The sequence below is a fragment of the Tiliqua scincoides genome, chromosome 7, assembly GCF_035046505.1.
Source record: "Tiliqua scincoides isolate rTilSci1 chromosome 7, rTilSci1.hap2, whole genome shotgun sequence".
Lineage (NCBI taxonomy): Eukaryota > Metazoa > Chordata > Lepidosauria > Squamata > Scincidae > Tiliqua > Tiliqua scincoides.
In genome coordinates, this window is record NC_089827.1 from 30,661,478 (window position 1) to 30,688,915 (window position 27,438).

At 46.3% G+C, this 27,438-nt stretch overlaps 1 protein-coding gene across 2 annotated transcripts in view; it reads left to right on the forward strand.

Moving 5' to 3' along the window:
- Positions 1-27,438, forward strand: part of PLXNA4 (plexin A4) — a 705,695-nt gene that overhangs the window by 668,900 nt on the left and 9,357 nt on the right. For both annotated transcript variants that reach the window (XM_066633821.1, XM_066633822.1), the window contains 2 exons: positions 5,984-6,153; positions 7,680-7,892. In XM_066633821.1, the coding sequence (XP_066489918.1) occupies positions 5,984-6,153; positions 7,680-7,892 (383 nt within the window). The remainder of the gene's footprint in view (positions 1-5,983; positions 6,154-7,679; positions 7,893-27,438) is intronic.

Below are 27,438 nucleotides of genomic sequence, written 5' to 3' on the forward strand. Positions count from 1 at the left end.
AAGGCACTCCAGGAGGACATCCAGGAGGAGCTGCGAGTCCAGCAGAACCCCCAAGCTGCGAACCTGCTTTTTCAGGGGGAATGCAACCCCATTCAGAGCAGGGCAATATTCCAGCACCCGCATCGTGGATTTCTGCACCAGGAGGACCTGTGTCTTGTCTGGATTTAATTTCAGCTTGTTCACCCTCATCCAGATCCAAACTGTCTCCAGGCAACACTCTAGGACAGAGACAGCCACCCTGGAGTCCAGTGGAAAGGAGAGATAGAGCTGAGTGTCATCCGCATACTGATGGCACCCAACTCCAAATCCCCAGATGACCTCTTCCAGCGGCTTCGTGTAGGGGATAGGATTGCACCCTAAGTCTGTACTAAGTCTATACTATGCTAGTTCATCCATAGCTAGTTCTTTGGTGCAGACCAATGTTTAGAGCATTGATGTTTAGGGAAGTGAGGATTAGTGATAAACTATCCTTCAAAGTGTCACACAAAGTGTCACACAAAGCACTAGGCAGAAGCAGGAGGGGAGCAGCACTGTGTTTCAGAAGACTCAATCACTTTGCCAGAAGGCAGGTTTTGAGCCAAAAATCATGGAATGTTCTGTGACCCTTGGATAATTCAGGGAGTTAAACTTGGGGGGGAGGGGTGTCTGACTATAGTTTTGTCTGACATTACCTGAGGCCAGATTCTGAAAAATAACCTACCAGTAATTGTTACCTAAGAACTGTATAGTCACTACTTTATTAAAAATACTGTAAACAACATACCACTAGAACAGAGGTTCCCTAGGGACGCTTGACAGGACCTTTAGGGGTACTTGAAAAAACAAGAGAAAATACTGCCATGAATATACGAAGTATGGGTTTTCATATAGTGGAAATGAGGGCTTACATTATTCATATTAATTACAAATATTTTTTAGCTAATACGAGGGGTACAATTTATGGAAATGGGCTAACAAGGGGTAGGCAAGTGAAAAAAGGTTGGGAACCACTGCAGGAGAACATTAATCAAATTCTTCTTTTAGGTGCCTGGTGTGTTAAGCCAGAGGATCTACATATGCCATACAACTTATATGCATACAACTTATATGCCATAACTGGGAGTGTGCAATTCAATTCACAGTAGAAATTCAAGCAACATGGAATGACCCATTGCTTTCCATGGGTGTTATTCTTAAGTAATGGTGCACTGAATTGTAGCCTTGAACTTTGTTTCAAATGGAAATGAGGATTACATCTTGGTGTAAAACAGACCTTCAAAAAATGCAAGTATTTGCAAAATGGAAGGGGAGGCTGCAGCAGCATTTGCAAAATGGAACATGGCTTGCCAGATGTACCTGGCAGATTAACTGCCCTCTAATTATCTCTACATTGTTTCTCTTGTGCCACAACTTATTTGAAAAATCCTGACACCTCTGCGACCTCAGAGATAAGGTGAGGTAATGATCTAAGCTTGATTTATTGGCAGAAATTTCTCACTCCTTAGGCAAGTATCTACAATACATCCCTTTATAGGGATGTAGGGATGTTAAATCCCAATAGGGATTTAACAGAGATATACATTTAAAACAAAAAATCTATACTCCTAACTATCACCTACAAAGTAGTTAGCTCAAAAAATCTATACTCTTAACTATCACTTACAAAGTAGTTAGCTCAAAAAATCTATACTCTATCATCTACAAAGTAGTTAGCTCAAAAAATCTATACTCTTAACTATCACTTACAAAGTAGTTAGCTCAAAAAATCTATACTCTTAACTATCACTTACAAAGTAGTTAGCTCTAACAGCATTGCTAGTTCACCTGCAAAGCCTCAAGAAGTTGCTTTGATACTCTGAAGATTATGTTGTGCTGTCTTCCTCCCCAACTAGGTAGGTATCTTTATACCCCTGGCCCAATCAATCATCCAATCAGGAGACAGGCCTGAAAATTACTGACTAAGTGATGTAATGAGGTCACTGAGTGTCCTGAGGTCACTAAAAAGCCCAAGTGGTGGGTCATCGGCTGAATGGAATCTTCTTGATTGTAGTGAGTTCACACCTTCAGCTGCATGGAACCCTAGTGTTTGCAGTGTCCTTGCACCTTCAGCTGGATAGAACCTCTTCATTTACACATTCAGCTTGATGGAATCTATAGCATCCTTGCACTTTGCCTGACCTCCACACATCTCTGGCACTTAGCAACATCAGCTCTATTTCTCAACATGGAGGCCACTGCACAAAATGGGGTCCAACCATGGCCTAGTCTTTGGTTCTCTACACAGTCCCTTACCTTGAGGAGACCTCTGAAAACACAGAGCCCCCCCCACACCGCAGAATGAAGCACATGCTTCCTTGGCACCAGTGGCATAGCTGGTGGGGGGCAGTCTGCCCCGGGTACCACCCTTGGGGGGTGTAACACCACAAATGCCCCAACATCACTAACATTGTGAAGGTTAGGTTTCACATCATGCTATATACCATCATGCTATATACCATTGGATATGGAATTTCCAGTGGAATGCAATGCAAAAAACCGGATTGAAATATCTCAATTCCATCAAAAGTTATGACCAAAAAACCAGAAACCCAAAAATTTGGGTTTGATTGAACCCTATGGAAAATGAAACTGAGCTATATCACACATTTACTCGTGAGTAGGCGAACTTGCCATAGTTCATCGAAAAGGCTGAGAGGAATCCAATGACACCAGAATGGTTCCTATCCAATGAAAGCAGCCCCCAAAAAACACCCAAGAAGGAAGTCCCTTCCTCCAAGCAGACGAGTATTCCCTTCCTCCAAGTATTGAGCCCTATGGAAAGCAAAACTAAGCCTCACGGTCATGTTTACTCACGAGTAAGCAAATGTGCCTTGGCTCCTGGTAAAGTCTGGCAAAGAGGAATGCAAGGATAGCTGCATGGTCCCCATCTAATAAAAGTGGAGCTCAACAAATGCTCCAGAAGGCAGCCCCCCCCCAAAGAATAAACCAGAGGCTTGAGCTGGTAAGGTGGGCACTGGGTAGGTCTGATAATTTATTTGTGGGAGGGGGTGTTATTGCAGGCAGGCTACAGAGAAAATTCACTTAGTGAAACAGGGCTGGCTTCCCCTTATTTATATGTTTTTCTTTAATTTAATTATTTATAATTATTTTATTTTGCTTGACTTTTAGCCATGACATCACTTCTGGTGGGTCCTGGACAGATTGTCATTCTAAAAAGTGGGTTCCAGTGTTAAAAGTTTGAGAACCACTGCCTTAACTCAAAACAGGCCAATGAGACATCCCTAGTGACCAAAATTCTGGAAATCATTGCTTTTAGGAATAATGCCATCATGTTATATACCATTTGATGCAGAATTTCATCCTTTGCTTGTGGGGAAATATTCACTGCATTTATTTTTCTGGCCATTATTATTATTCATTCCATATCATTATTACTACCTCACAGGGATGTTGTGAGAACAAAATAAGGGAGGAACCATGTACACCACCCTGAGCTGCTTAGAGGAAGGACGGTATAAAAAGTGAATTAATTAATTAAGTCATATGGGGTGACAAAAATTTATGGGCCCAGGGTGTCAAATGACCTAAGCTACGCCTCTACTTGGCACAGCTGTATCAGTGATGGAAACTTGAGTAGAATTGGGCCCTGAATTACAAATCCACACATTCCCAAGGACAAATCTAGCTTCTGCCAGGAACTCCAAGTGGTGTTATGAAGGGAATGCTCACTCTCAGTCTTTGCCTTGATCTCATTTGCAGTATGGCAGTAATAATTCTCATGTACTTGACAGAGTTGTAAGGATGACAAGATTATGTATGTGAAATGCTTTAAACATTTCCAACTTAGCATGATGTAGATGCTCAGTATTGTGAAAGATAGTCCCCTGTGGTTTCTAGAAGCCTTCAGGGAGTTTTAACACATTGCATCAGGTCCTGTGGACAGTGATATGGGGAACAATTGTCTCTTTCTCATTTTCTTTAAAAATATGTAATAAAAATCATTTCTCTTTTAATCACCTTTTCTCTCTTTTAATCACCCTTTTCATTTATTTATTCAAATGTATTTATTTATTTAAAACCATTTAGTACTGCTTTTCCAAGTGGTTGAAAGTGTTTCATAACATAAAGAATGAAATCATAAAAATACATCAAAGCTATCAAATAGAACAAAATAACAATTTCAAGGAGCCTGAAGCCTATCAGAGGAGGAAGGTTTTGCAGCCTTCCTCCTCTGATGCCAAGATGCAGGTTTTGCATCTTGTAAACTGAATAAGGAACAAGGCCTTCCTCACCTTTTCAGGAAGATTGTATCAGTTTGGAGCCAGTACCATCCCATTACCAGTTTGGAGCCATTACCATCCCAACCTGTCTCAAGAATGGAATGGCCAGCAATGCCTGCTGGCTAGATCTCCATTGACAAGTTATCACATGGTGTTGTTTGGGGGGCTTTGCATTTCATTCTAAACATCACCCCTCCAAACTTCCATCAGTATTGGTGAGGGTTTTGTCCTCTCACCAACTCTGTCTCCCAATTTCAGTTTCATCAGAGAACTTTTGACTCAGCACTAAATTTGAGGGGGTTTTTTTGGTTAGAATTAGAATGTTAGGCCCCAATCGTATCCAACTTTTTAACTTCAGTGCAACTCCTTGGTAAGAGAACAAACGTTCCCTTTTGTTTGCGACACTAGGCAGTAGCGACACTAGGGGGCGCAGGCCACACCAGGTGACATGCACAGGGGGATGACACCAACACTGGCCAATATTTTTTAAATCTTGGTATTATAGAATAATACCATCATGTTGTATATTATTCGATGTGTAATTTCATGCAGAATGCAATGAAACAAACCGTATTAAAATCTCTATTCTACCAAAAGATATAGCCAAACAACCAGCAGGGGTGGGGAGATGGCACATCACTATGCCCACTGCCTCCTGCATCACATGACGTGATGCCACTGCCTTGAGGAGCCGTCCATGACTGCCCCCCCTGCATGATGCTGTGTATGCCCCATTGGCACAGTTGCATCAATGTTGGAAAGTTGAATAGGATTGGCCCCCACCTACCTTGACTTACCCCACTTACCTTGACAGTTAGAAAAGTAGGATGTGCATGTCAGAACAAAAATAATTATAATAAAATATATGCATGTTTATATTTATATGTGTATGTTATCTTATTATTGATAAATTTAAGAGCAGTTCAAGAGCAGAGCAGATAAATTTAAGAGCAGTGGAACTGATTACCAAGGGAAGTGTGTTCTTCCTTGCTGGAGATCTCAAGCAGAGGCTTGACAGGCATCTTTAAAAGTTTGGGTCTGGAAAACAACTAAGAGGAAAGGCTGAGGGAACTTGGTATGTTTAGCCTGGAAAAGAGAAGGGAGGGGGGAATACATGACAGTGCTTTTCAAATACCTGAAGGGCTGTCACACAGAAGAGGTTAAAGATTTCTTCTCTGTTGCCCTAGAGAGTAGAACTAGGACTAATGATCTTAAGCTGCAGGAGGATACATTTCAATTGGATATCAGGATGAAATTATTAATGGTGCAAACAGTTTGACAATGGATTTACTATCAAGGTAAGCAGTGGGTTCTCCCTTACTGGAGGTCTTCAAGCGGAGTCTTGACAAGTGCCTTTTGGAGCTTCCTTGAGAGAAAATTTTCCTGCTTCTAGTAGGGATTGGATTAGATGGCCTCAAATGACACTTCCAAACTGATTCTATGCTTATTTACACTTGAATAAAACTGAATAGTTAAGTAAAAAGCGAATGATTCAGCATCTGAAATTCTTTAAGCAGTTGACAGTTCTAGCAACCACTGTGGTGATGATGATTTTAATAAGGTTCCTGGGTCAGCAAGACCCAGGAAGATGAGATACAGTGTGTGACCTGATTAGCACACAACTAGTGCATTGATGCTATGGGTCAGGAGTAGTGCCTTTCTAACAATTGTTCTGCCTGCTTCCTGCATTGCATTGACTACTCCTTATTCCTTCCATCAACCAGGGCACTTTACAGAAGTTTGTCGATGACCTCTTTGAGACTATCTTCAGCACAGCCCATCGTGGCAGCGCCCTGCCTCTGGCAATCAAATACATGTTTGACTTCTTGGATGAGCAGGCAGACAAGCACAACATTCACGATCCTCATGTACGGCATACCTGGAAAAGCAACTGGTGAGCATTGCTAGATAATAGCCATGTTAGGGCCCAATCCTATCCAATTTTCCAGTGCTGGTGCAGCCGTGCCAATGGGATATGCCCTGCTTCCTGTGGTGGGGAGGCAGTCCCAGAGGCCTCCTCAAGGTATTTGTTCCCTTATCTCGGGGCTGCATGGTGGTTGCTAGAGTTGGATAGGATTGGGCTCTTAGTCTGCAGACATAGATTATTCCCCACTTCTGCCCCTTAGTGCTTCTGCCCCTTCCATCTACAGAGGCCAACTGGAGTTCCTTGCCTCACCAGATGTCATCACTGGGTGGCTGTGGTGTGTGCTGCTTGTGCTTCTTGCTGCAGCCAGCTACTATCACACCATGAAACTTCACATCCCCTTTTACCAACCATGCTGACTGGCAGGTTGTTGGCATGCCACCGAATAAAAAAAAGAAACCCCAGGCACCAAAGAGGCTTTCAGCTAATGAAACATTAGCATATTATTAACATCATCTGTGGTACTAATCTAAGTCTGATTGAAGCCACTCAGACTAAATGAGCAGGAGGTTTATTTAAAGGGAGGAAAGGAGGAGAAGCTTGGGAAATGGAAAACTGATCTCAGTCAAATGCAATTATTCCAAGTCAGTATCCCCAACTCCAGTCTTCCCAACTATTTCTATATTGCCACACGTAGAAAGATGTTGTCTGTCTCAGGAAAATTCATTAGGAAACAGTAGATGGGGAGCCTGGTGAAAACTGATGTAAATGTCCCAGAAATGTTGAGCCAAAGCATCATTGTCACCTGGGTATTCATTCATCATGTACCAAACATGGATCTAACATATAGTGGGGTGCTTTTGCATTGAAAGTAATTGAAGATGAGGGCTGAGAATGAGGAGCAGCACACAAATCTGGAGCAGTAGCCACTTCTAGTGAGTTTCAGAGGAGGGCACCCATTTTGCCAGTTTCACATTGACAAAAGAGAAACTTATCATCATCGTGGCAGTAGTAGTAGTAGTATTGCTGCCAACACTGAAAGAGCTTTATCAGTTGGACAACAACACAGGTTGCTCACAGACCCAGTAGTTGTTTCTGCCTACTCAGGGACCTAAGTTTGCCAAAGTACTGAGGGGCATTTGTAGGATACAAACAGTCCTTCCTGAAAATGCACCCCCTCTTGACTGTTTTCCTTGCTGGGAAAACAAAATAAAAGGAGCTGGGAGGGGCATTTATAGGGGATAGTTGGCAGATGGCAGAAATGTTAAATTCCCCCAGCCACCTGCTGATTCCCCCCTGCAAGTGCCCCCTTGCATTTGATTTATGAGGGAAACAGAGTTGGAACCCCTTTGGGTTTTTTTGTTTTTGTAACATGTGTAACACAGCCTATGCTGTGAAAGCACAACCCATTTGTTTTGCTTCAGCAGGTCCATCTGATAGTTCAGGTCATTAGGGAGCATCACAATGACAGAGAATTTCTGGTAATTTCTTGTAATCAAATACCATTGTTGGAGACACAGCAATCTGATGTATGACACTCCTCTTCCTTTCTTCAGTTTGCCATTAAGGTTCTGGGTAAACATGATCAAAAACCCACAGTTCGTCTTCGACATCCACAAGAGCAGCATCACAGATGCCTGCCTGTCAGTCGTAGCACAAACCTTCATGGACTCCTGTTCAACCTCAGAACACCGTTTGGGCAAAGATTCCCCATCGAATAAGCTCCTCTATGCCAAGGATATCCCCAGCTACAAGAACTGGGTGGAAAGGTGCGTTTCCCCAAACCTTTTTCATAACACTAAAACTTGGGGTCACCTAGTAAAATGGATTGGTAATGAAAGGATGTACTTTGTCCACATCAATTAACGTATGGAATTCAGGGCGCAATCCTAACCAACTTTCCAGCACTGACTTAACTGCAATGCAGCCCCCAAGGTTACCTTGAGGAGGTGCCCTTAACTGCCTCCCCACTGCACTGCCTCCCTCCTTAATGCACACCACATTAGCATAGCTAGGTCAGTGCTGGAAAGTTGGTTAGGATTGCACTCTCAGTGACACAGGAAACTAATTTCAATGACTTTGAAAGAAGTAAACAAAATTAATGGAGCATGAATGTCAATGGCTATTTGCCATGATATACAGAAGAGATTATCCCCTTAGGGCAGTGGTTCTCAAACTCTCTGGGAGAGTGATTGCGCCTCCGCTAAAGCGGAAGTGGAGCACGATCGCTCCGCATTTACTTTCACTGCCACGGGGAGCCCTACTGCAGGTCGTGCCGGGCTCCCCAAGTGCACCCAAGCCCATGCAGCCCCCCTGGGCGGCGCAATCCTGGGGATCGCGCTGCTGCCTCCTCCCTGCCTCCAGGCTGCCCCCACTCCCATGGGGGCAGAGGCCAGGGCTCACAGGCTGGGGCATCGCGACGCCCCAGTTTGGAAAGCCCTGACTTAGGGCCTAATCCTATCCCATTTTCCAGCACTGGTGCAGCCCCAAGATAAGGGACCAAATGTTCCTATACCTTAAGGAATAGGACTGCTGTGGAATAGGACCTTAAGGAACAGGACTCTGTGACTGCTGCCACACTGCAAGATGCAGTGCATGACCAGTCGGCACAGCTGCACTGACACTGGAAAATTGGATAGGATTGGACCCTAAGAGCCATGCCACTGAGCACTGTCACAAACGTGCCGTAAGGTGACGCCAGGCTCCTGCCCTTGCTAGCTTAGCGCCGGCTGATGCTGGGCTAGCACAGGGCAGTTGCCCAGCTTCTGCGGCTCAGCAGTCTCCCAGACTGCCGAACCGCAGCACAGTAAGCAGGAGTGGGGACAGGGGCGGGAAGGAGGCGTTCCGGGGAGGGGGGAGGCCGGTGGGGGCGGAGAGAGGGCGGGGAGGAGGCATGCTGGGGAGGTGTGACGCAGGGAGGGGGCGGGCTGGATGGGAGGCGGGTCTGCAGAGTTCCGTTCCACAGGATCCAAGGCACTCATGTAGGGCTGCACACCCTAGATAGAGTGAAAAAGTGAGTAGCTCCATTGCGGAGCTGCTTACCTTACCTGGATAAAGGGATGAAAGTTCCCTTCTCCCAAGGAGAGGGAGGCACAGGATTTGGCAGCAGCCCTTTTCGGTGCCACCAAGCCTGGGCGCACTGGGCAGCTCAGAATTGGGCTGTAAGTTGGGTGCTTGGTGATTGGAGGTCAACACCTTTGGGCAATTAAGAACTGCAGCACCAGAGGGAATTGTCCTTCTGAGTGACAAGTGGAGCGACAAGAGGTGGGTCCTGTCCTTCCCCATCTCTGTAAGCCTGGTGAGAGGGAAGTGAAGAGTATTGGGAGGTGTAGGGTGTGGTGGGACTCCTTCTGAACCTGGAGATTGGTGCCAGCTCTCCTTGTCCGGTTGGGTTCTCATTGCTTTCCTGCCTCCCAATTGGGCAGGGGTGTCCAAACTTTTTGGCAGGAGGGCTACATCATCTCTCTGATACTGTGTTGGGGGCTGGGGAAAAATATAATTACCTTTCAAATGTGAATAAATTTACATAAATGAATATATTAGAGGTGGAACTTATATGAATGAATGAAGGTCTTGGAATAACTCAAGGCCTGTAAAAGGCCTTGCACAAAGCAAGACTGGCCTTTCCTTCTCTGCCGTTGCTGCATCACAAGCAAGCAGTGGAGGGCGCCCTCGTCCCACAGCTCACACAAGAGGTTGAGGTCGTCATGCTGAGAGCCAGCATGTGGTGTCAAGCCAGCATGGGCTCCAACAAGTCTCCAGAGGGCCAGAGGCTTATTGGAGACTGGGGGCCCCCTGCATGCCGGATTGGGAGTCCTTGAGTGGCCCCCAGGCCAGGGTTTGGGCACGCCTGTGCTAGAGAGACTGCTGTAGACATATGGTGGCAATGGTAGACATATGTAGACAACGGTGGCAACATTGTTATTTGTCTGCCACCTGTGCCTCGATTTATTTATTTATTTTCTCTATAAATTGTAAGCCACCTTGGGCATCTGCTCCAGCAGAGAAAAGGTGGGATGGATGGATGAATTGATGGATAAATGAATGAATGAATGAATGGTGCCTCCATATACACAGATAGTGTATCTCTGAATACCAGGCACTAGGGACAAAGCCCACTATGGTGCATCCTGCTTACTGGTGGCTTCCTGGAAGCATCTGACTAGCCACTGTTGCAAACAGATGAACTGGTTTCCTGATCTGCTCCAGCAAGGCTTGTTTTGTGTTCCTCCTTTTTGTTTCTCACACATAAGTGGAAATGTTCGCAGCAGCCATTTAGCTCAGCTTGTTTTCACACCACAATGTGCTTTAATTAGAAGAATGTGCTGAGGCTGTTTTCTATTCTAATTTCTCTTGAGGAGAAAATGTTGTTCAGCAAATGAGAGGTAGGAGAGGAATTGAGGAAGGCAATGGAGAAACTGGTTGTCCATATGAGTCCTTAAAGCAGTGGTTCCCAATCTTTAGGAGCCCAAGGACCTCTGAGACAAAAACTGAATTGGTGTGGACCACATGAAACCAGGGCCTCCAAGAGGAATTTTATCAGGGGATACAATGTTTATTTTGGGCCCCTTCCTAAAGGGAGAGGGGAGGGGGTAAAACAAGGCAGGGGAAGGGTGGCAACTGCAGGAAGAATGTTTGGGGCCCAGGTCTACCAAGGTTCCTAATGCTACCTGTCCACACAGTGCTAATGCTACCTGTCAGGTCTACCTGTCCACACAGTGACAGCAGCTACAGCAATACAAAAAACCAAACACACTCATAAGTCTCTAAAAAAATTTTAAATATAGAAAATCATTGCAGAAAATTAGATAATCATATTTAGACTCACATGAGAATGGAAATTGTCCTGTGTATACCAAAACATACTTCTGCAGCAGCTGTAGTCCCACAGCTGTATCCATTGGGGATGGTCCATTGGGGAGCATGATGGAAGTAATCTAAAGCAGTCCCCCCCCCCCCGATACTTCACGGACCATTTCTTATGCTCTCACGGACCACAGGTTGGGAATCTGAGCCTTAAAGCCACTTAATCAGCTTCCAGCAGGGGCACTTCTTTCCTTCCAGTCGTATCATGCAGACTTATTTGGATTCATAGAACACCTTATCCCTCATCACAAGAGTGCCTCAGGGTTTGCCACCTGGGACTGCCAGTGTTCAGACCTCAAAACCCTCCTCAGGTGCAAAAGGGACTAGAAATCGACAACATTAAATCTGTGGGTCCTTCTAACAACTTCTGGCCAGACATAGTACTGAAGTAACTGGTAGTTTATTTAGCAGGCATGTTGTCCTTGCCTTCAAGCTTCGTTATGAACATGCACACACAGAAACAACAGGCGCCCTCTAGAGGCCTGGCATGGAACACACACAGCACATAACATCACCCTTTGCGGCTAGACAGCTGCAGGAACTGAAAACCTATGGCAGGTCAGGTGTGGTCTGCACACTGGGACCTATCCTTGGTGGGTCATCAGATCCTGCTACATACCTAGTGTCTACACCTTCCAGAACCAGTTAAAATAGCTTAACTTCATCTCCAGCTACTCGACTATGAGAACCCAGAGCTGTACAGCACACATATCAGCAAACATTCACCCACTGCACCTTGATTTGGGTATGAACACTCCCAGCCTCGACCTGACATAATCATTCTTATTAGATAAGAGGGAAAAGTTTTAAATTTGTTTTTGTTTTAAGTGTTTTTTATTTTTAATTTCATTCATTCTGATACACACACACACACACACACACACACACACACACACACTTCAGTACCTTTATTGGCTTATTATTCATTCTGATACTGTTCCATTCATTTGACATGGATTTCAGTGGAGTCCCATCGCATCTTCTAATGTTTATGTTATTTTTCAACCACATTTCTCTGAAATTTTCAGTAATCCCATAGGGCATCATCTGTGCAATATTTCAAAGAGAAAACCAGAAGCGCCCATTTTTTGTTATTTTTAGATGTTTGGAGGCATGACTCCCCAGGACTCCGGTGCTGGCTGCAGGTAAAACAACCTTCCTGTCCCTGGCAGCAGCACGAACCTGGAGATCACATAACTGTCTTCCCCCTTCTGCTGCCCCTGCTGCAGCAGGGCCTCTCGGCCCGGGGCATCACAACACCCTCTACACTAGGGCATCATTTCTGGGGACTGGATACAAGGAACTATTTATGGCCAATTAAAAAGGCGCACATTAGTTTAAGATGATAGAAATCTTACTGCCCAATCCTAATGGGCAGCCCAATGGGCAGCTGCCCGGGGAGCCCCCACTCAGTGGCACCATGAGGACTGCTGCCGAATCTAGTGCCTCCCGTGCTACCTTGGAAGGGGGACGTTCATTCCCTTCCCCCGGGTAAGGGAGGCAGCCCCGCAATGGGCCTACTCACTTTAGCGGCCTTTTTACCCAAAAGGTGCCACTAAAGTAAAGGTGCTTGTGTAAGGCACGCAGCCTCCACGAGCACCGAGGATCCTGTGGAGCAGAGCTCCGCGGTTCCTCCTCCTGCCCACCCCCAGACACACCTCTGGCATGCCCCTCCCCACGTCACACTGGCCTCCCCGCCCCCTCCCCGCATCACGCTGGACTCCCCCCTCCCCAGAATGCCCCTGTCCCCGCCCTGTTTGCCGTTCCGCAGCCTGGCAGTGTCAGGCACCGCCAAGCTGCAGAATGCAGGCACCCGCGGGGTGGTGGCACAGCACCAGCTGGAGCTGAGCCACCTCTGGCGGGAGCCCAGTGGTAAGCCCCACAAACATGCCTTACGGCACGTTTGCGACTGTGGTCCGCACCACGGAGGCGCAGTGCAGACCATAGGATTGGGCCCTAAGTCATGCTCTATTGCTTGCAACGTCAGCATTACCCATTCAGTTTGTGTGGAGTTTTCAAGATTTCTACCACTACTCTTTTAAGGCATCATATCTAGAAAAAATGAGATACATTAGACAAAAGTTTCACATGGGCCATCTCCTGTGAGGTGCCAGGCTTGGGTGGGTGAGGGACAAGAATCAGATTTTCAAATGATTTCTTTAAAACTATTCAAAAAAAAGACTTAGGGATGTGCAATCTACCTGAAAATGCAATCTTTGAGATTCTTGGTTAAAAGAAGTGGATGTGCCTGGGCTGTGCCACAGCAACACAATAAGTGATAATTTAATAGAGATTCACAGCCCAGCCGGACTGGGCTGCCAGCCATAACATGAGTTCTGCTGTCATAAATTGGCTGTCACAAGAGGCAGCCGCACTCCCTGGACGTTGCTGGACCCATTGAAGAGTAGAAAGCTTACAGAAGCGAAACGGGATTCAGCTGAAATTTGAAGTAGCTGGTGGATCGTGAAGTGGGGTAAGAACATAAGAACATAAGAACAGCCCCACTGGATCAGACCATAGGCCCATCTAGTCCAGCTTCCTGTATCTCACAGCGGCCCACCAAATGCCCCAGGGAGCACCCCAGATAACAAGAGACCTCATCCTGGTGCCCTCCCTTGCATCTGGCCTTCTGACATAACCCATTTCTAAAATCAGGAGGTTGCGCATACACATCATGGCTTGTACCCCATAATGGATTTTTCCTCCAGAAACTTGTCCAATCCCCTTTTAAAGGCGTCTAGGCTAGACGCCAGCACCACATCCTGTGACAAGGAGTTCCACAGACCGACCACACGCTGAGTAAAGAAATATTTTCTTTTGTCTGTCCTAACCCGCCCAACACTCAATTTGAGTGGATGTCCCCTGGTTCTGGTATTATGTGAGAGTGTAAAGAGCATCTCCCTATCCACTCTGTCCATCCCCTGCATGATTTTGTATGTCTCAGTCATGTCCCCCCTCAGGCGTCTCTTTTCTAGGCTGAAGAGGCCCAAACGCCATAGCCTTTCCTCATAAGGAAGGTGCCCCAGCCCTGTAATCATCTTAGTCGCTCTCTTTTGCACCTTTTCCATTTTCACTATGTCTTTTTTGAGATGCAGCGACCAGAATTGGACACAATACTCCAGGTGTGGCCTTACCATCGATTTGTACAACGGCATTATAATACTAGCCATTTTGTTCTCAATACCTTTTCTAATGATCCCAAGCATAGAATTGGCCTTCTTCACTGCCGCCGCACATTGGGTCGACACTTTCATCGACCTGTCCACCACCATCCCAAGATCTGTCACAGACAGCTCAGAACCCATCAGCCTATATGTGAAGTTTTGATTTTTTTTGCCCCAATGTGCATGACCTTACACTTACTGACATTGAAGCGCATCTGCCATTTTGCTGTCCATTCTGCCAGTTTGGAGAGATCCTTCTGGAGCGCCTCATAATCACTTCTGGTCACCACTCAGAAAAATTTGGTGTCATCTGCGAACTTTGCCACCTCACTGCTCACCCCGTCTCCAGGTCATTTATGAAGAGGTTGAAAAGCACCGGTCCCAGGACAGATCCTTGGGGCACACCGCTTTTCACCTCTCTCCATTGTGAAAATTGCCCATTTGTTTGATTACCCAATCTCTGCTTCCTGGCCTCCAACCAGTTCTCAATCCACGAGAGGACCTGTCCTCTAATTCCCTGACTGTGGAGTTTTTTCAGTAGCCTTTGGTGAGGGAACGCCTTCTGAAAGTCCAGATATATAATGTCCACGGGTTCTCCCAAATCCACATGCCTATTGACCTTTTCAAAGCATTCTATAAGGTTCATGAGGCAAGACTTACCCTTACAGAAGCCATGCTGACTCTCCCTCAGCAAGGCCTGTTCATCTATGTGTTTTGAGATCCTATCTTTGATGAGGCATTCCAACCATCAAAATGCCTCAGAAATGCCCCCTTGGTGCACCTTGTTTGCTTCTGCTGCTCTTGTTTCAGTGGTGCAGTGTCATTTCTGATAGCCACCATTTCTTCTCAGAATCACCACCACCACCATCAAGCAACACTATGTCATTGTGTAGGTTCGTTCTGAGGGAGATTGTGGAAAATGGGAAAAATGGGAAAATGGGAAAAAATGTGACGCCACTGCTATTGTCGATGAGTTCTGCTCTCCACCTTTGAAAATTTTCTGAAATGCTTCCTCTCTTTTGGGATAGCCTTACATGTGAACAGTACAAAATGAAATCAGTACCCTAAATCACCCCTGCAGAGCATCTTCAGCACAGTTCATCTTTGTTCATGCAAATATAGCTTGAGTTTGGAACTCAGCAGGAACCTCTATGCCTATTTCCCAGTGCTTGTAAGGAGATTGTTTTCTCTAGTCTTTAAGAGAGGTATGCTATGAAAACTAGGACATAATTAAGCAAGGTAGCTCCAGAGGGGCTCCTTGGTTGCTAAAGAACTGTGCTTGTAGAAATCGAGGTCTCTAGCCACTCCTAAAAATAATTATCTGGTCAAATCGGAACACAGTGCGTCTATGCTGAGAAAAACTGCCTTTAATATTGGCTACAAGACTGATGCCTCCTCCTACTTACAGATAAGTTTGCCAGCACCTGTAAGAGGACACACAACATTTCCTATAAGCAGGAAAGAAAGAGGGAGTTTTTATTGGAACAAAAAACCAGATGTGCTGGCACTGCTGCTTAACCTGGGTAGGCCTGATCCTGGGACAGCAGTTACACCAGCAGTCACAAGAAACAACAGCCTCCCCCCAAAGGAGGCTGCCTGAACATAATCAAATTATCCATTCAGTTGTGTCCCACCCTGAGCGATTCCATGAGCCAGATCTCTCCATTATTTCGGATCTTGTACAGCTTCTTTCAATTGCTTTATATTTTTGACCAGTGTCTGTTTTGATTACATCCAGCGAAAGCGTTCTTTGGTGTCCTCATTATCTTTTGCCACTGACCATTCCGAGTATAACATCTTTCTCCAATTATGTTGACCTCGTGACATGGCCGAAGTAACTAAGTTTTATTACTTTGCCTTCCAGTGACGTGTCTAGTTTTATACACTGCAGCACTTCTTTATTCATTATCTTTGCAGCCTACAGGATATGCAAGAGCCTCCTCAAATACCATAGCTCAAAAGAATCAAATTTCCTTCTGTCCAATTTTACTAATTTGAAATTTCTCCCCAGGAAGAAATGAGTCATTAGGCCCACAAGTGTTGGCAGTTTACCTGCTAAATCACAGTGGACTGAAAATATTTTTAATAGAATAATAATCCAAATCGCTTTACTATTCAAAAATGGAATAGCTGCAGCAAAGGAAAGGCTAGTCTTGCTTTGTGCAAGGCCTTTTATAGGCCTTGAGCTATTACAAGAACTTCATTGATTCATCTTTAATATATTCATTTATGTAAACTTATGTAAATTTATTCAAATTTTAAATGTAAATTATTAATTAATTAATTATTCAGACCCCAACACAGTGTTAGAGAGATGATGTGGCCCTCCTGTCAAAAACTTTGGACACCCTAGTATAAGCCACTGATATAGTTTAATGTCATTCCAGACACAACTCTGTAACTCAAATAGTTCGAGGGCGATCAAGAATGTCTTCAGCAATCTTTTGTTCATGGACAGAGATGCCTTCCTCTATTGCTGAAGCAAGATCAGAGAAACCAGGATCCAAAGCTGACCTTACCGTTTGTTTTCAGTAGACAAGCTCCATATTTGCAGCCACACAATGGACATCACAAATTAGCCATAGCATCATAGGACTGAGCCCTTGGCTTTTGAGCATCATAGGACTGAAACCTTGGCTTAAAAGCTGCCTCTTTGAGCCCGAAAATCCAGCAGCAGTTTGGGCAGCATTGAATGAGATTCTGAAGCCCTGGGGAGAAGTAGATATGAGAGGGATAGGCTCATTAATATGCAGCAGCGTGGCAGAGCAATGAGAAGCAGTAGTCACTGACCTTTGATTTCTCTCCATGCTGCCAAATCCATGGCACTCATTAGAACTTCATCTGCATGGCTTAATTGCATTTGTCACAAGCAATAAAACATTTCCACGGAACAAGGATGGCTAAAATGGAGGACTATAAGGAGGGTAGGACAACAGGGTGCAACTCAAAAGCAAAAACTGTCATTTATTTCTTGGCCTTATGAAAACCTGTGACTGAGATACTTGTGATGCCATAAAGATTGAGCACTTCTATTGCTCATGCTCTGTTGGTACAGCTGCATCTCAGGGGGTGGTTTAGTTAGCATTGGGCTGTAAGTCTTATAAAACAACATGAAAGATGCTTCAAAGAGATGTACGGATTTCCTTGGGGAATTCAGCACTGCTGAGATGAATCCAAGAGTTACACAAATAGAAAATCCAGTTATACAAATAGAAAATCCATTCACAAGGCATAAAACTGTATTCAAAGAAAGCTCGCTTCTCATGCTTGCTGGGAGCAGGGCAAGAAGAAAGTTACAGGAGTAAGCGCTCAAGCATCACACATTGACAAGGACGCATCTGCTTTTGGAGTATGTCCCTATCATTTCTTCTGAAAGTGTTCCAGTCAGGCAAGACATGAGCCTCTTTCCTCTAGCCCTCCCTCCTGCCTTGGTGCAAAGGCAAAATGTAAATTCTCCCAAGTTTCTAATTGACCTGAGTTCTCTTGATCTGGGGACCTGAAGTGGCTTCCATTTTATCTGAACTTAATGTCATCTGCCAGGGAATATTTAATTACTCTAGTTAGACTCTTGCCATTCTTTTACCTTGAACTGAAGGTTCTTGAACTGAAGGTTCTTCACTCTGACCAATGTGACTTGATAGGGCCATGAAAAACATTCTACAGTGGGAGAGCTGATAACCTAAGCAGTTGTGGAGTCTCTCTTGTGCTACATGAATACCAGTCTGTGGATGACTCCAGTATCATATTGGTGCATCCAAGTCCCTGCTGCCACATAATGACACAAGCTGCAACTTACTCATCTCTGTTCAGGTATCTTCCATGGGCCTTGGAGGCTGAGCTGCGTTCCATGCCTCTCTGCACCTGAATGGTGGGGGCTGTTACATAATTATGTCATTCCTTTAATTGTGTCTGCTGCCTGTGACACATGAACTCATTACAGGCTTTTCATATGCTAAATGATTATTAACGAGCACACTTCCCAACCAGCAGCAACAGCAACAACAAAAGTTTTCCACAAGTCAATTAGCTCCATGCCTTAGCTGAAACAGGGACCACCCTGGAAGATCTCAAAACTGAAACAAGATGGTTATTAAAGAAGTTGCTGTTTTCATGAGCAACTTCATGAGTAGACTGTGAAGAGAAAGTAAAATGAAGGCAGGACTCCCCATAGCTGCTGCCCCACAGCTTCCCAGAATGTCTCTTGCTCAAAACAGCTTTCAGAAGGTGTCAGTTCTTCATGGTATCATTGATGATTGCTCCTTACATCAGATCTTGGAGAGCCCCTCCTCCTCACCTCAGGTTACAAGCAAACCAGTTTGGTGTAGTGATTAAGAACATAAGAACAGCCCCACTGGATCAGGCCATAGGCCCATCTAGTCCAGCTTCCTGTATCGCACAGCAGCCCACCAAATGCCCCAGGGAGCACACCAGATAACAAGAGACCTGCATCCTGGTATCCTCCCATGCATCTGGCATTCTGACATAGCCCATTTCTAAAATCAGGAGGTTGCACATACACATCATGGCTTGTAACCCATAATGGATTTTTCCTCCAGAAACTTGTCCAATTCCCTTTTAAAGGGAAGATGCCATCTTCCAGATGCCAGATGCCATCACCACATCTGGGAACCAAGTGCCTCTGGGAACTAAGTGCCAGGTAAGGCACAAGAGTTTAGCATCTGGGCGAGTTCAGCAGCAGGGCGAGGAGGCCAGGGCCCCAGACGCTGCCCTTCCTCTTCCCTAGAGAAGAGGGCTGCTATCCAGTGTACGGTTTTTAAAAGGACCCCTAAATAAAACAACAACAACAACAAAAAAGCTATGCAGTCAGACAGCCAGCAGCAGGGTGGGGGCTATCCAGTGTTCTGCATCGAGTGCCACATGTATGATTATATGCCTCTGGGGCATAAGTCATGGGTGTGTCCTCGGTGCAAGGAGCTCCAGGGTCTCAGGGAACGCGTCCGCTCCCTTGAAGCCTTGGTGGCTGACCTGGAGAAGCGCAGGCAGCCAGAGGAGGACCGTGGGAAGACTTCTAGGGACGATCAGGCTTCGTCCCAACCTCAGGCGTGCAGCTCCTCGGCTGCCCGGGTGGGAAGTCTCGGGACTGGAGGACGTCATCCTGGAGAGGAGGGAAACAATCCCCTAGGGGGGATCCCTTCTCCAGGGGATGGGCCCGTATCCGAGCGCACTCGGGATACTCCTCGGCGGGAGGGGGGTGGGGGGCTTCTTGTAGTGGGGGATTCGATTATTAGAAACATAGAGAGGGGGGTTTGCGACGGATGTGAGGACCGCATGGTGACTTGCCTGCCTGGTGCGAAGGTTGCGGACATCACTTCTCGTCTAGACAGGCTAGTAGACAGTGCTGGGGGAGAGGTAGCGGCTGTGGTGCATGTCGGCACCAACGACGTGGGCAAGTGTAGCTGGGAGGTCCTGGAGGCCAAATTTAGGCTTTTAGGCAGGAAGCTGAAAGCCAGGACCTCAAAGGTAGCGTTCTCTGAAGTGCTACCTGTTCCACGCGCAGGGCCAGCTAGGCAGGCGGAGATCAGGGGTCTCAATGCGTGGATGAGACGGTGGTGTAGGGAGGAGGGGTTTAGATTCGTTAGGCACTGGGGAACTTTTTGGGACAAGCGGGGCCTGTACAAGAGGGACGGGCTCCATTTGAACCAGAATGGAACCAGACTGCTGGCGCATAACATTAAAAAGGTGGCAGAGCAGCTTTTAAACTGATCCCTGGGGGAAGGCCGACAGGAGCCGAGGGGCATCCGGTTCGGGACTCCTCATCCCTATGGGATGAGGATGGGGAGGTTAGAGAACAAGACAAAGGCAGGGTAGGAGAAGAAATTGGGAAAGGTAGGGAGATGGGATGTGATAGACGGTTTGGCAAAATGAGAGGATGCGGGGACAAAGGAGCGAATAAGCAGCCCATCCTGGGGCATTCCGTGTATAAATGCTTTTATGCGAATGCCCGAAGTCTACGAGCAAAGGTGGGAGAACTGGAATGTCTGGTGACAAGGGAAAATATTGACATAGTGGGCATAACGGAAACCTGGTGGAATGCGGAGAATCAGTGGGATACCGCAATCCCGGGCTATAAACTCTACAGGAGGGACAGGCAGGGGCGTGTTGGAGGTGGGGTGGCCCTTTATGTTAAGGAAGGGATAGAATCCAGCAAAGTAGAGATTGAAGGTGGGTCCGACTCCACCGTAGAATCTCTGTGGGTTAAATTACCAGGCTTGTGCAGTGATGTAATACTGGGGGTGTGCTATCGTCCTCCAGACCAGAAATCTGATGGGGACCTTGAAATGAGGAAACAGATCAGGGAGGTGACAAGGAAGGACAGGGTTGTAATCATGGGGGACTTCAATTATCCTCATATTGACTGGGTCAATTTGTGTTCTGGTCACGATAAGGAAACCGGATTTCTTGATGTGCTAAATGACTGTGGCTTAGATCAGCTAGTCACGGAGCCCACCAGAGGACTGGTGACTCTGGATTTAATTTTGTGCGGTACGCAGGACCTGGTTAGAGATGTAAACGTTACTGAGCCATTGGGGAACAGTGATCATGCTGCGATCCGTTTTGACGTGCACGTTGGGGGAAGAATACCAGGCAAATCTCTAACAAAAACCCTTGACTTCCGACGGGCGGACTTCCCTCAAATGAGGAGGCTGGTTAGAAGGAGGTTGAAAGGGAGGGTAAAAAGAGTCCAGTCTCTCCAGAGTGCATGGAGGCTGCTTAAAACAACAGTAATAGAGGCCCAGCAGAGGTGTATACCGCAAAGAAAGAAGGGTTCCACTAAATCCAGGAGGGTGCCCGCATGGCTAACCAGCCAAGTTAGAGAGGCTGTGAAGGGCAAGGAAGCTTCCTTCCGTCTTGCCCTAATGAAGAGAATAAAAAGGAACATAAACTGTGGCAAAAGAAATGTAAGAAGGTGATAGGGGAGGCCAAGCGAGACTATGAGGAACGCATGGCCAGCAACATTAAGGGGAATAATAAAAGCTTCTTCAAATATGTTAGAAGCAGGAAACCCGCCAGAGAAGCGGTTGGCCCTCTGGATGGTGAGGGAGGGAAAGGGGAGATAAAAGGAGACTTAGAGATGGCAGAGAAATTAAATGAGTTCTTTGCATCTGTCTTCACGGCAGAAGACCTCGGGCAGATACCGCTGCCCGAACGGCCCCTCCTAACCGAAGAGTTAAGTCATCTAGAGGTTAAAAGAGAAGATGTTTCAGACCTCATTGATAAATTAAAGATCAATAAGTCACCAGGCCCTGATGGCATACACCCAAGGGTTATTAAGGAATTGAAGAATGAAGTTGCAGATCTCTTGACTAAGGTATGCAACTTGTCCCTCAAAACGGCCACGGTACCAGAAGATTGGAGGATAGCAAATGTCACGCCTATTTTTAAAAAGGGAAAGAGGGGGGACCTGGGAAACTATAGGCCGGTCAGCCTAACATCCATACCGGGTAAGATGGTGGAATGCCTCATCAAAGATAGGATCTCAAAACACATAGACGAACAGGCCTTGCTGAGGGAGAGTCAGCATGGCTTCTGTAAGGGTAAGTCTTGCCTCACAAACCTTATAGAATTCTTTGAAAAGGTCAACAGGCATGTGGATGCTGGAGAACCCGTGGACATTATATATCTGGACTTTCAGAAGGCGTTTGACACGGTCCCTCACCAAAGGCTACTGAAAAAACTCCACAGTCAGGGAATTAGAGGACAGGTCCTCTCGTGGATTGAGAACTGGTTGGAGGCCAGGAAGCAGAGAGTGGGTGTCAATGGGCAATTTTCACAGTGGAGAGAGGTGAAAAGCGGTGTGCCCCAAGGATCTGTCCTGGGACCGGTGCTTTTCAACCTCTTCATAAATGACCTGGAGACAGGGTTGAGCAGTGAAGTGGCTAAGTTTGCAGACGACACCAAACTTTTCCGAGTGGTAAAGACCAGAAGTGATTGTGAGGAGCTCCAGAAGGATCTCTCCAGACTGGCAGAATGGGCAGCAAAATGGCAGATGCGCTTCAATGTCAGTAAGTGTAAAGTCATGCACATTGGGGCAAAAAATCAAAACTTTAGATATAGGCTGATGGGTTCTGAGCTGTCTGTGACAGATCAGGAGAGAGATCTTGGGGTGGTGGTGGACAGGTCGATGAAAGTGTCGACCCAATGTGCGGCGGCAGTGAAGAAGGCCAATTCTATGCTTGGGATCATTAGGAAGGGTATTGAGAACAAAACGGTTAGTATTATAATGCCGTTGTACAAATCGATGGTAAGGCCACACCTGGAGTATTGTGTCCAGTTCTGGTCGCCGCATCTCAAAAAAGACATAATGGAAATGGAAAAGGTGCAAAAGAGAGCGACTAAGATGATTACGGGGCTGGGGCACCTTCCTTATGAGGAAAGGCTACAGCGTTTGGGCCTCTTCAGCCTAGAAAAGAGACGCTTGAGGGGGGACATGATTGAGACATACAAAATTATGCAGGGGATGGACAGAGTGGATAGGGAGATGCTCTTTACACTCTCACATAATACCAGAATCAGGGGACATCCACTAAAATTGAGTGTTGGGCGGGTTAGGACAGACAAAAGAAAATATTTCTTTACTCAGCGCGTGGTCAGTCTGTGGAACTCCTTGCCACAGGATGTGGTGCTGGCGTCTAGCCTAGACGCCTTTAAAAGGGGATTGGACGAGTTTCTGGAGGAAAAATCCATTATGGGGTACAAGCCATGATGTGTATGCGCAACCTCCTGATTTTAGGAATGGGTTAAGTCAGAATGCCAGATGTAGGGGAGAGCACCAGGATGAGGTCTCTTGTTATCTGGTGTGCTCCCTGGGGCATTTGGTAGGCCGCTGTGAGATACAGGAAGCTGGACTAGATGGGCCTATGGCCTGATCCAGTGGGGCTGTTCTTATGTTCTTATCTTGCGGCAAGGAGTTCAACAGACTGACCACATGCTGAGTAAATAAATATTCTATTCTAACCCTGTTCTAACCCTGTTCTAACCCTCCCAACACTCAATTTTAGTGGATGTCCCCTGGTTCTGGTGTTATGTGAGAGTGTAAAGAGAATCTCTCTATCCACTTTATCCTTCCCATGCATAATTTTGTATGTCTCAATCATGTCCCCTATCAGGCGTCTCTTTTCTAGGCTGAAGAGGACCAAATGCTACGGCCTTTCCTCATAAGGAAGGTACCCCAGCCCCATAATCATCTTAGTCACTCTCTTTTGCACCTTTTCCATTTCCACTATGTCCTTTTTGAGATGTGGTGACCAGAACTGGACACAATACTCCAGGTGTGGCCTTACCATCGATTTGTACAACGGCATTATAATATTAGCCGTTTTGTTCTCAATACCTTTTCTAATGATCCCAAGCATAGAATTGGCCTTCTTTACTGCCGCCGCACATTGGGTCGACACTTTCATCGACCTGTCCACCACCACCCCAAGATCTCTCACAGACAGCTCAGAACCCATCAGCCTATATGTGAAGTTTTGATTTTTTGCCCCAATGTGCATGACCTTACACTTACTGACATTGAAGCGCATCTGCCATTTTGCTGCCCATTCTGCCAGTCTGGAGAGATCCTTCTGGAGCGCCTCATAATCACTTCTGGTCACCACTCGGAAAAATTTGGTGTCATCTGCGAACTTTGCCACCTCACTGCTCACCCCGTCTTCAGGTCATTTATGAAGAGGTTGAAAAGCACCGGTTCCAGGACAGATCCTTGGGGCACACTGCTTTTCACCTCTCTCCACTGTGAAAATTGCCCATTGACACCCACTCTCTGTTTCCTGGTCTTCAACCAGGTCTCAATCCAGGAGAGGACCTGCCCTCTAATTCCCTGACTGTGGAGTTTTTTCAGTAGCCTTTGGTGAGGGACCGTGTCAAATGCCTTCTGAAAGTCCAGATATATCATGTCCACGGGTTCTCCCGCATCCATATGCTGTTGACCTTTTCAAAGAATTCTAAAAGGTTTGTGAGGCAAGACTTACCCTTACAGAAGCCATGCTGATTCTACCTGTTCATCTATGTGTTTTGAGATTCTATCTTTGATGAGGCATTCCACCACCTTATATAGATTAGGTATAGATGTTAGGATGACTGGCCTATAGTTTCCCGGATCCCCCCTCTTTCCCTTTTTAAAGATTGGTATGATATTTGCTATCCTCCAATCCTCTGGCACCGTGACCATTTTGAGGGACAAGTTGCATATTTTAGTCAAGAGATCAGCAACCTCATTCTTTAATTCCTTAATAACTCTTGGGTGGATTGATCTTTAATTTATCAATGAGGTCTGAAATAGAGGTTGAAATTCTCTTTCAACCTCTATCTGAGGAGGGGCCATTTGGGCAGCGATATTTGCCTGAGGTCTTCTGCCGTGAAGACAGATGCAAAGAACTCATTTAATTTTTCTGCTCTCTCTAAGTCCCCTTTCCCTCCCTCACCATCCAGAGGGCCAACCGCTTCTCTGGCGGGTTTCCTGCTTCTAACATATTTGAAGGAGCTTTTAGTATTCCCCTTAATGTTGCTGGCCATGCGTTCCTCATAGTCTCTCTTGGCCTCCCGTATCACCTTCTTACATTTCTTTTGCCACAGGTTATGTTGCTTTTTATTCTCCTCATTAGGGCAAGACTTCCATTTATGGAAGGAAGCTTCCTTGCCCTTTACGGCCTCTCTAACTTGGCTGGTTAGCCACGCGGGCACCCTCCTGGACTTAGTCGAGCCCTTCTTCCTTTGCGGTATACACTTCCACTGGGCCTCCATGCACTCTGGAGAGATTGGATTTTACCTTCCCTTTCAACCTCCTTCTAACCAGCCTCCTCATTTGAGGGAAGTTCGCTCGTCGGTAGTCAAGGGTTTTTGTGAGAGATTTGCCTGGTATTCTTCCCCCGACGTGCATGTCGAAACGGATCACAGCATGATCACTGTTCCCCAATGGCTCAGTAACATTGACATTTCTAACCAGGTCCTGAGTACCACACAATATTAAATCCAGAGTCACCTGTCCTCTGGTGGGCTCCATGACTAGCTGCTCTAAGGCACAATCATTTAATATGTCAATAAATCTGGTCTCCTTTTTGTGACCAGAACACAAATTGACCCAGTCTATATGAGGATAATTGAAGTCCCCTATGATTACAACCCTGTCCCTCCTTGTCACCTCCCTGATCTGTATCCTCATTTCAAGATCCCCTTCCGGTTTCTGGTCTGGAGGAAGATAGTACGCCCCCAGTATTACATCGCTTCTCAGGCCTGGTAATTTAACCCATAGAGATTCTATGGTGGAGTCGGACCTGCCTTTGGACTTTGCTGGATTCTATCCCTTCCTTAACGTAAATGGCCACCCCACCTCCAACAGGCCCCTCCCTGTCCCTCCTGTAGAGTTTATAGCCCGGGATTGCCGCATTCCACCAGGTTTCCGTTATGCCCACTATGTGAATGTTTTCCCTTGTCACCAGACATTCCAGTACTCCCATCTTTGCTCGGAGACTTCGGGCATTTGCTTAAAAGCATTTGTACATGCAATGCCCCAGGATGGGCTGCCCCAGGATGGGCCCCAGGATGGGCTCCTTTGTCCCCACATCCTCTCACTGTGCCAAACTGTCTGTCACATCCCATCATGCTACCATTCCCAATTTCTTCTCCTACTCTGCCTTTACCTTGTTGTTCTCGTCCCGTCCTCGTCCCATAGGGATGAGGAGTTCCAAACCGGATGCTCCTCGGCTCCTGTCGGCTTTCCCCCAGGGATCAGTTTAAAAGCTGCTTTGCCACCTTTTTAATGTTATGCGCCAGCAGTCTGGTTCCATTCTGGTTCAAGTGAAGCCCGTCCCTCTTGTACAGGCCCCGCTTGTCCCAAAACGTTCCCCAGTGCCTAACAAATCTAAACCCCTCCTCCCTACACCAGAGTGTTGAACAATGATTAGATTAGACTCAGATTAGAGTGTTGAACAAATGACTGGGGCTCAGTTTACTGTCAGCCTGACCTCTATTGCTGTGAGGATAAAGGGGGAGGGGAAAGAACCATGTATAGGTCACCTTGAAGGAAGGTTAATCAAAATATTGCTGATTCAGGGCCCAATCCTATCTAATTTTCCAGTGCCAGTGCAGCTGTGCCAATGGGGCATGCTCTGCTTCCTGTGATGGAGAGGCAGTCTTAAGAAGGCAGCCTTCCTAAGGTATGGGAACATTTGTATGGGTATGGGTTGCATTGCGGCTGCACTGGTGCTGGAAAATTGGATAGGATTGGGCTCTAATGTAGGTGGTGCTGAAGCTCCCAGTTTGGGGACCCTTTCCTGTTGTAGCTTTCATTAACCCTAAATTTGGAAAAGGAAAAAGGCATGGCAGAAAATGAAGAGTCAGTTATAGCTACATAACTGACACCATAAATAAGCCCAGGCATGCATTTGTTTTATTTCCAGTTTCACTCCTTTTGAAGCTCACAGGCCAACTTGGGTTTGCAATGCCACTCAGGTCTGAGCCACAAAAAAAAATGGCAGGGCTGGTATCAGTGGTCAGTCAGGTTGGGCACTGGCTGGAGACCCATCCAGCCAACCTGGAAGCCTCTCAATGTGGCAGGTAGCAGTTTGCACCCTTACTGCCCAGTCCACTGTTGGGCTTCCTGGGATGCTGAGAAGGATGTGCCCAGACCCAAACAAGCACGCACGTGAGTACAGGCGTTTGCCTGAGAACCCACCAGAACCTGATGCATTTCTGTATGTAATGTAATGTCAACCATATGCATGAAGGTAAGTACCTTGGAGAGAGTGCAGCTCTCCATATGCCCAGACTTTTGTCTATGCTGGATTGTCTTGCCTGAGGATGCAGACCTCTGGTCTGGGCAGATGCTGCCATTGACATATAGTGCTGCTGCTGAACATATAGTGGCTGCAGAACTGTTTTAAAATGAAGCAGAGATAGGGATGTATAGGCATGTATAGGGATGCTATTTGAGGACACTGTAATTACGAGTCAGATGGATAATGGATTTTCCCCATTTGCTCTTGGCTCTGTGAGGTCAACCAGTATCAAGGACTGGCAGTGGCTTTGCAAGGTGTACTGCAGAGGTAAGATTCAAATTCAGATTTAACTCTCCTCTCTCCAGAGAAACAGGGAAGGGAGAGAAAGGAAAGAAAAGCCTAGTGGACTTTTCTTGTCCTCATTGTGCTTGTCCTCAAAAGTGCTTGGCCTCATTGAACCAGGGATTTGTGGTTATTAGCCTCACCAGACCACACCACAGTGCGGCCATGTTCTGAGGGCTCCAGAAGGCCTTCCAAAGGCCAGAGAG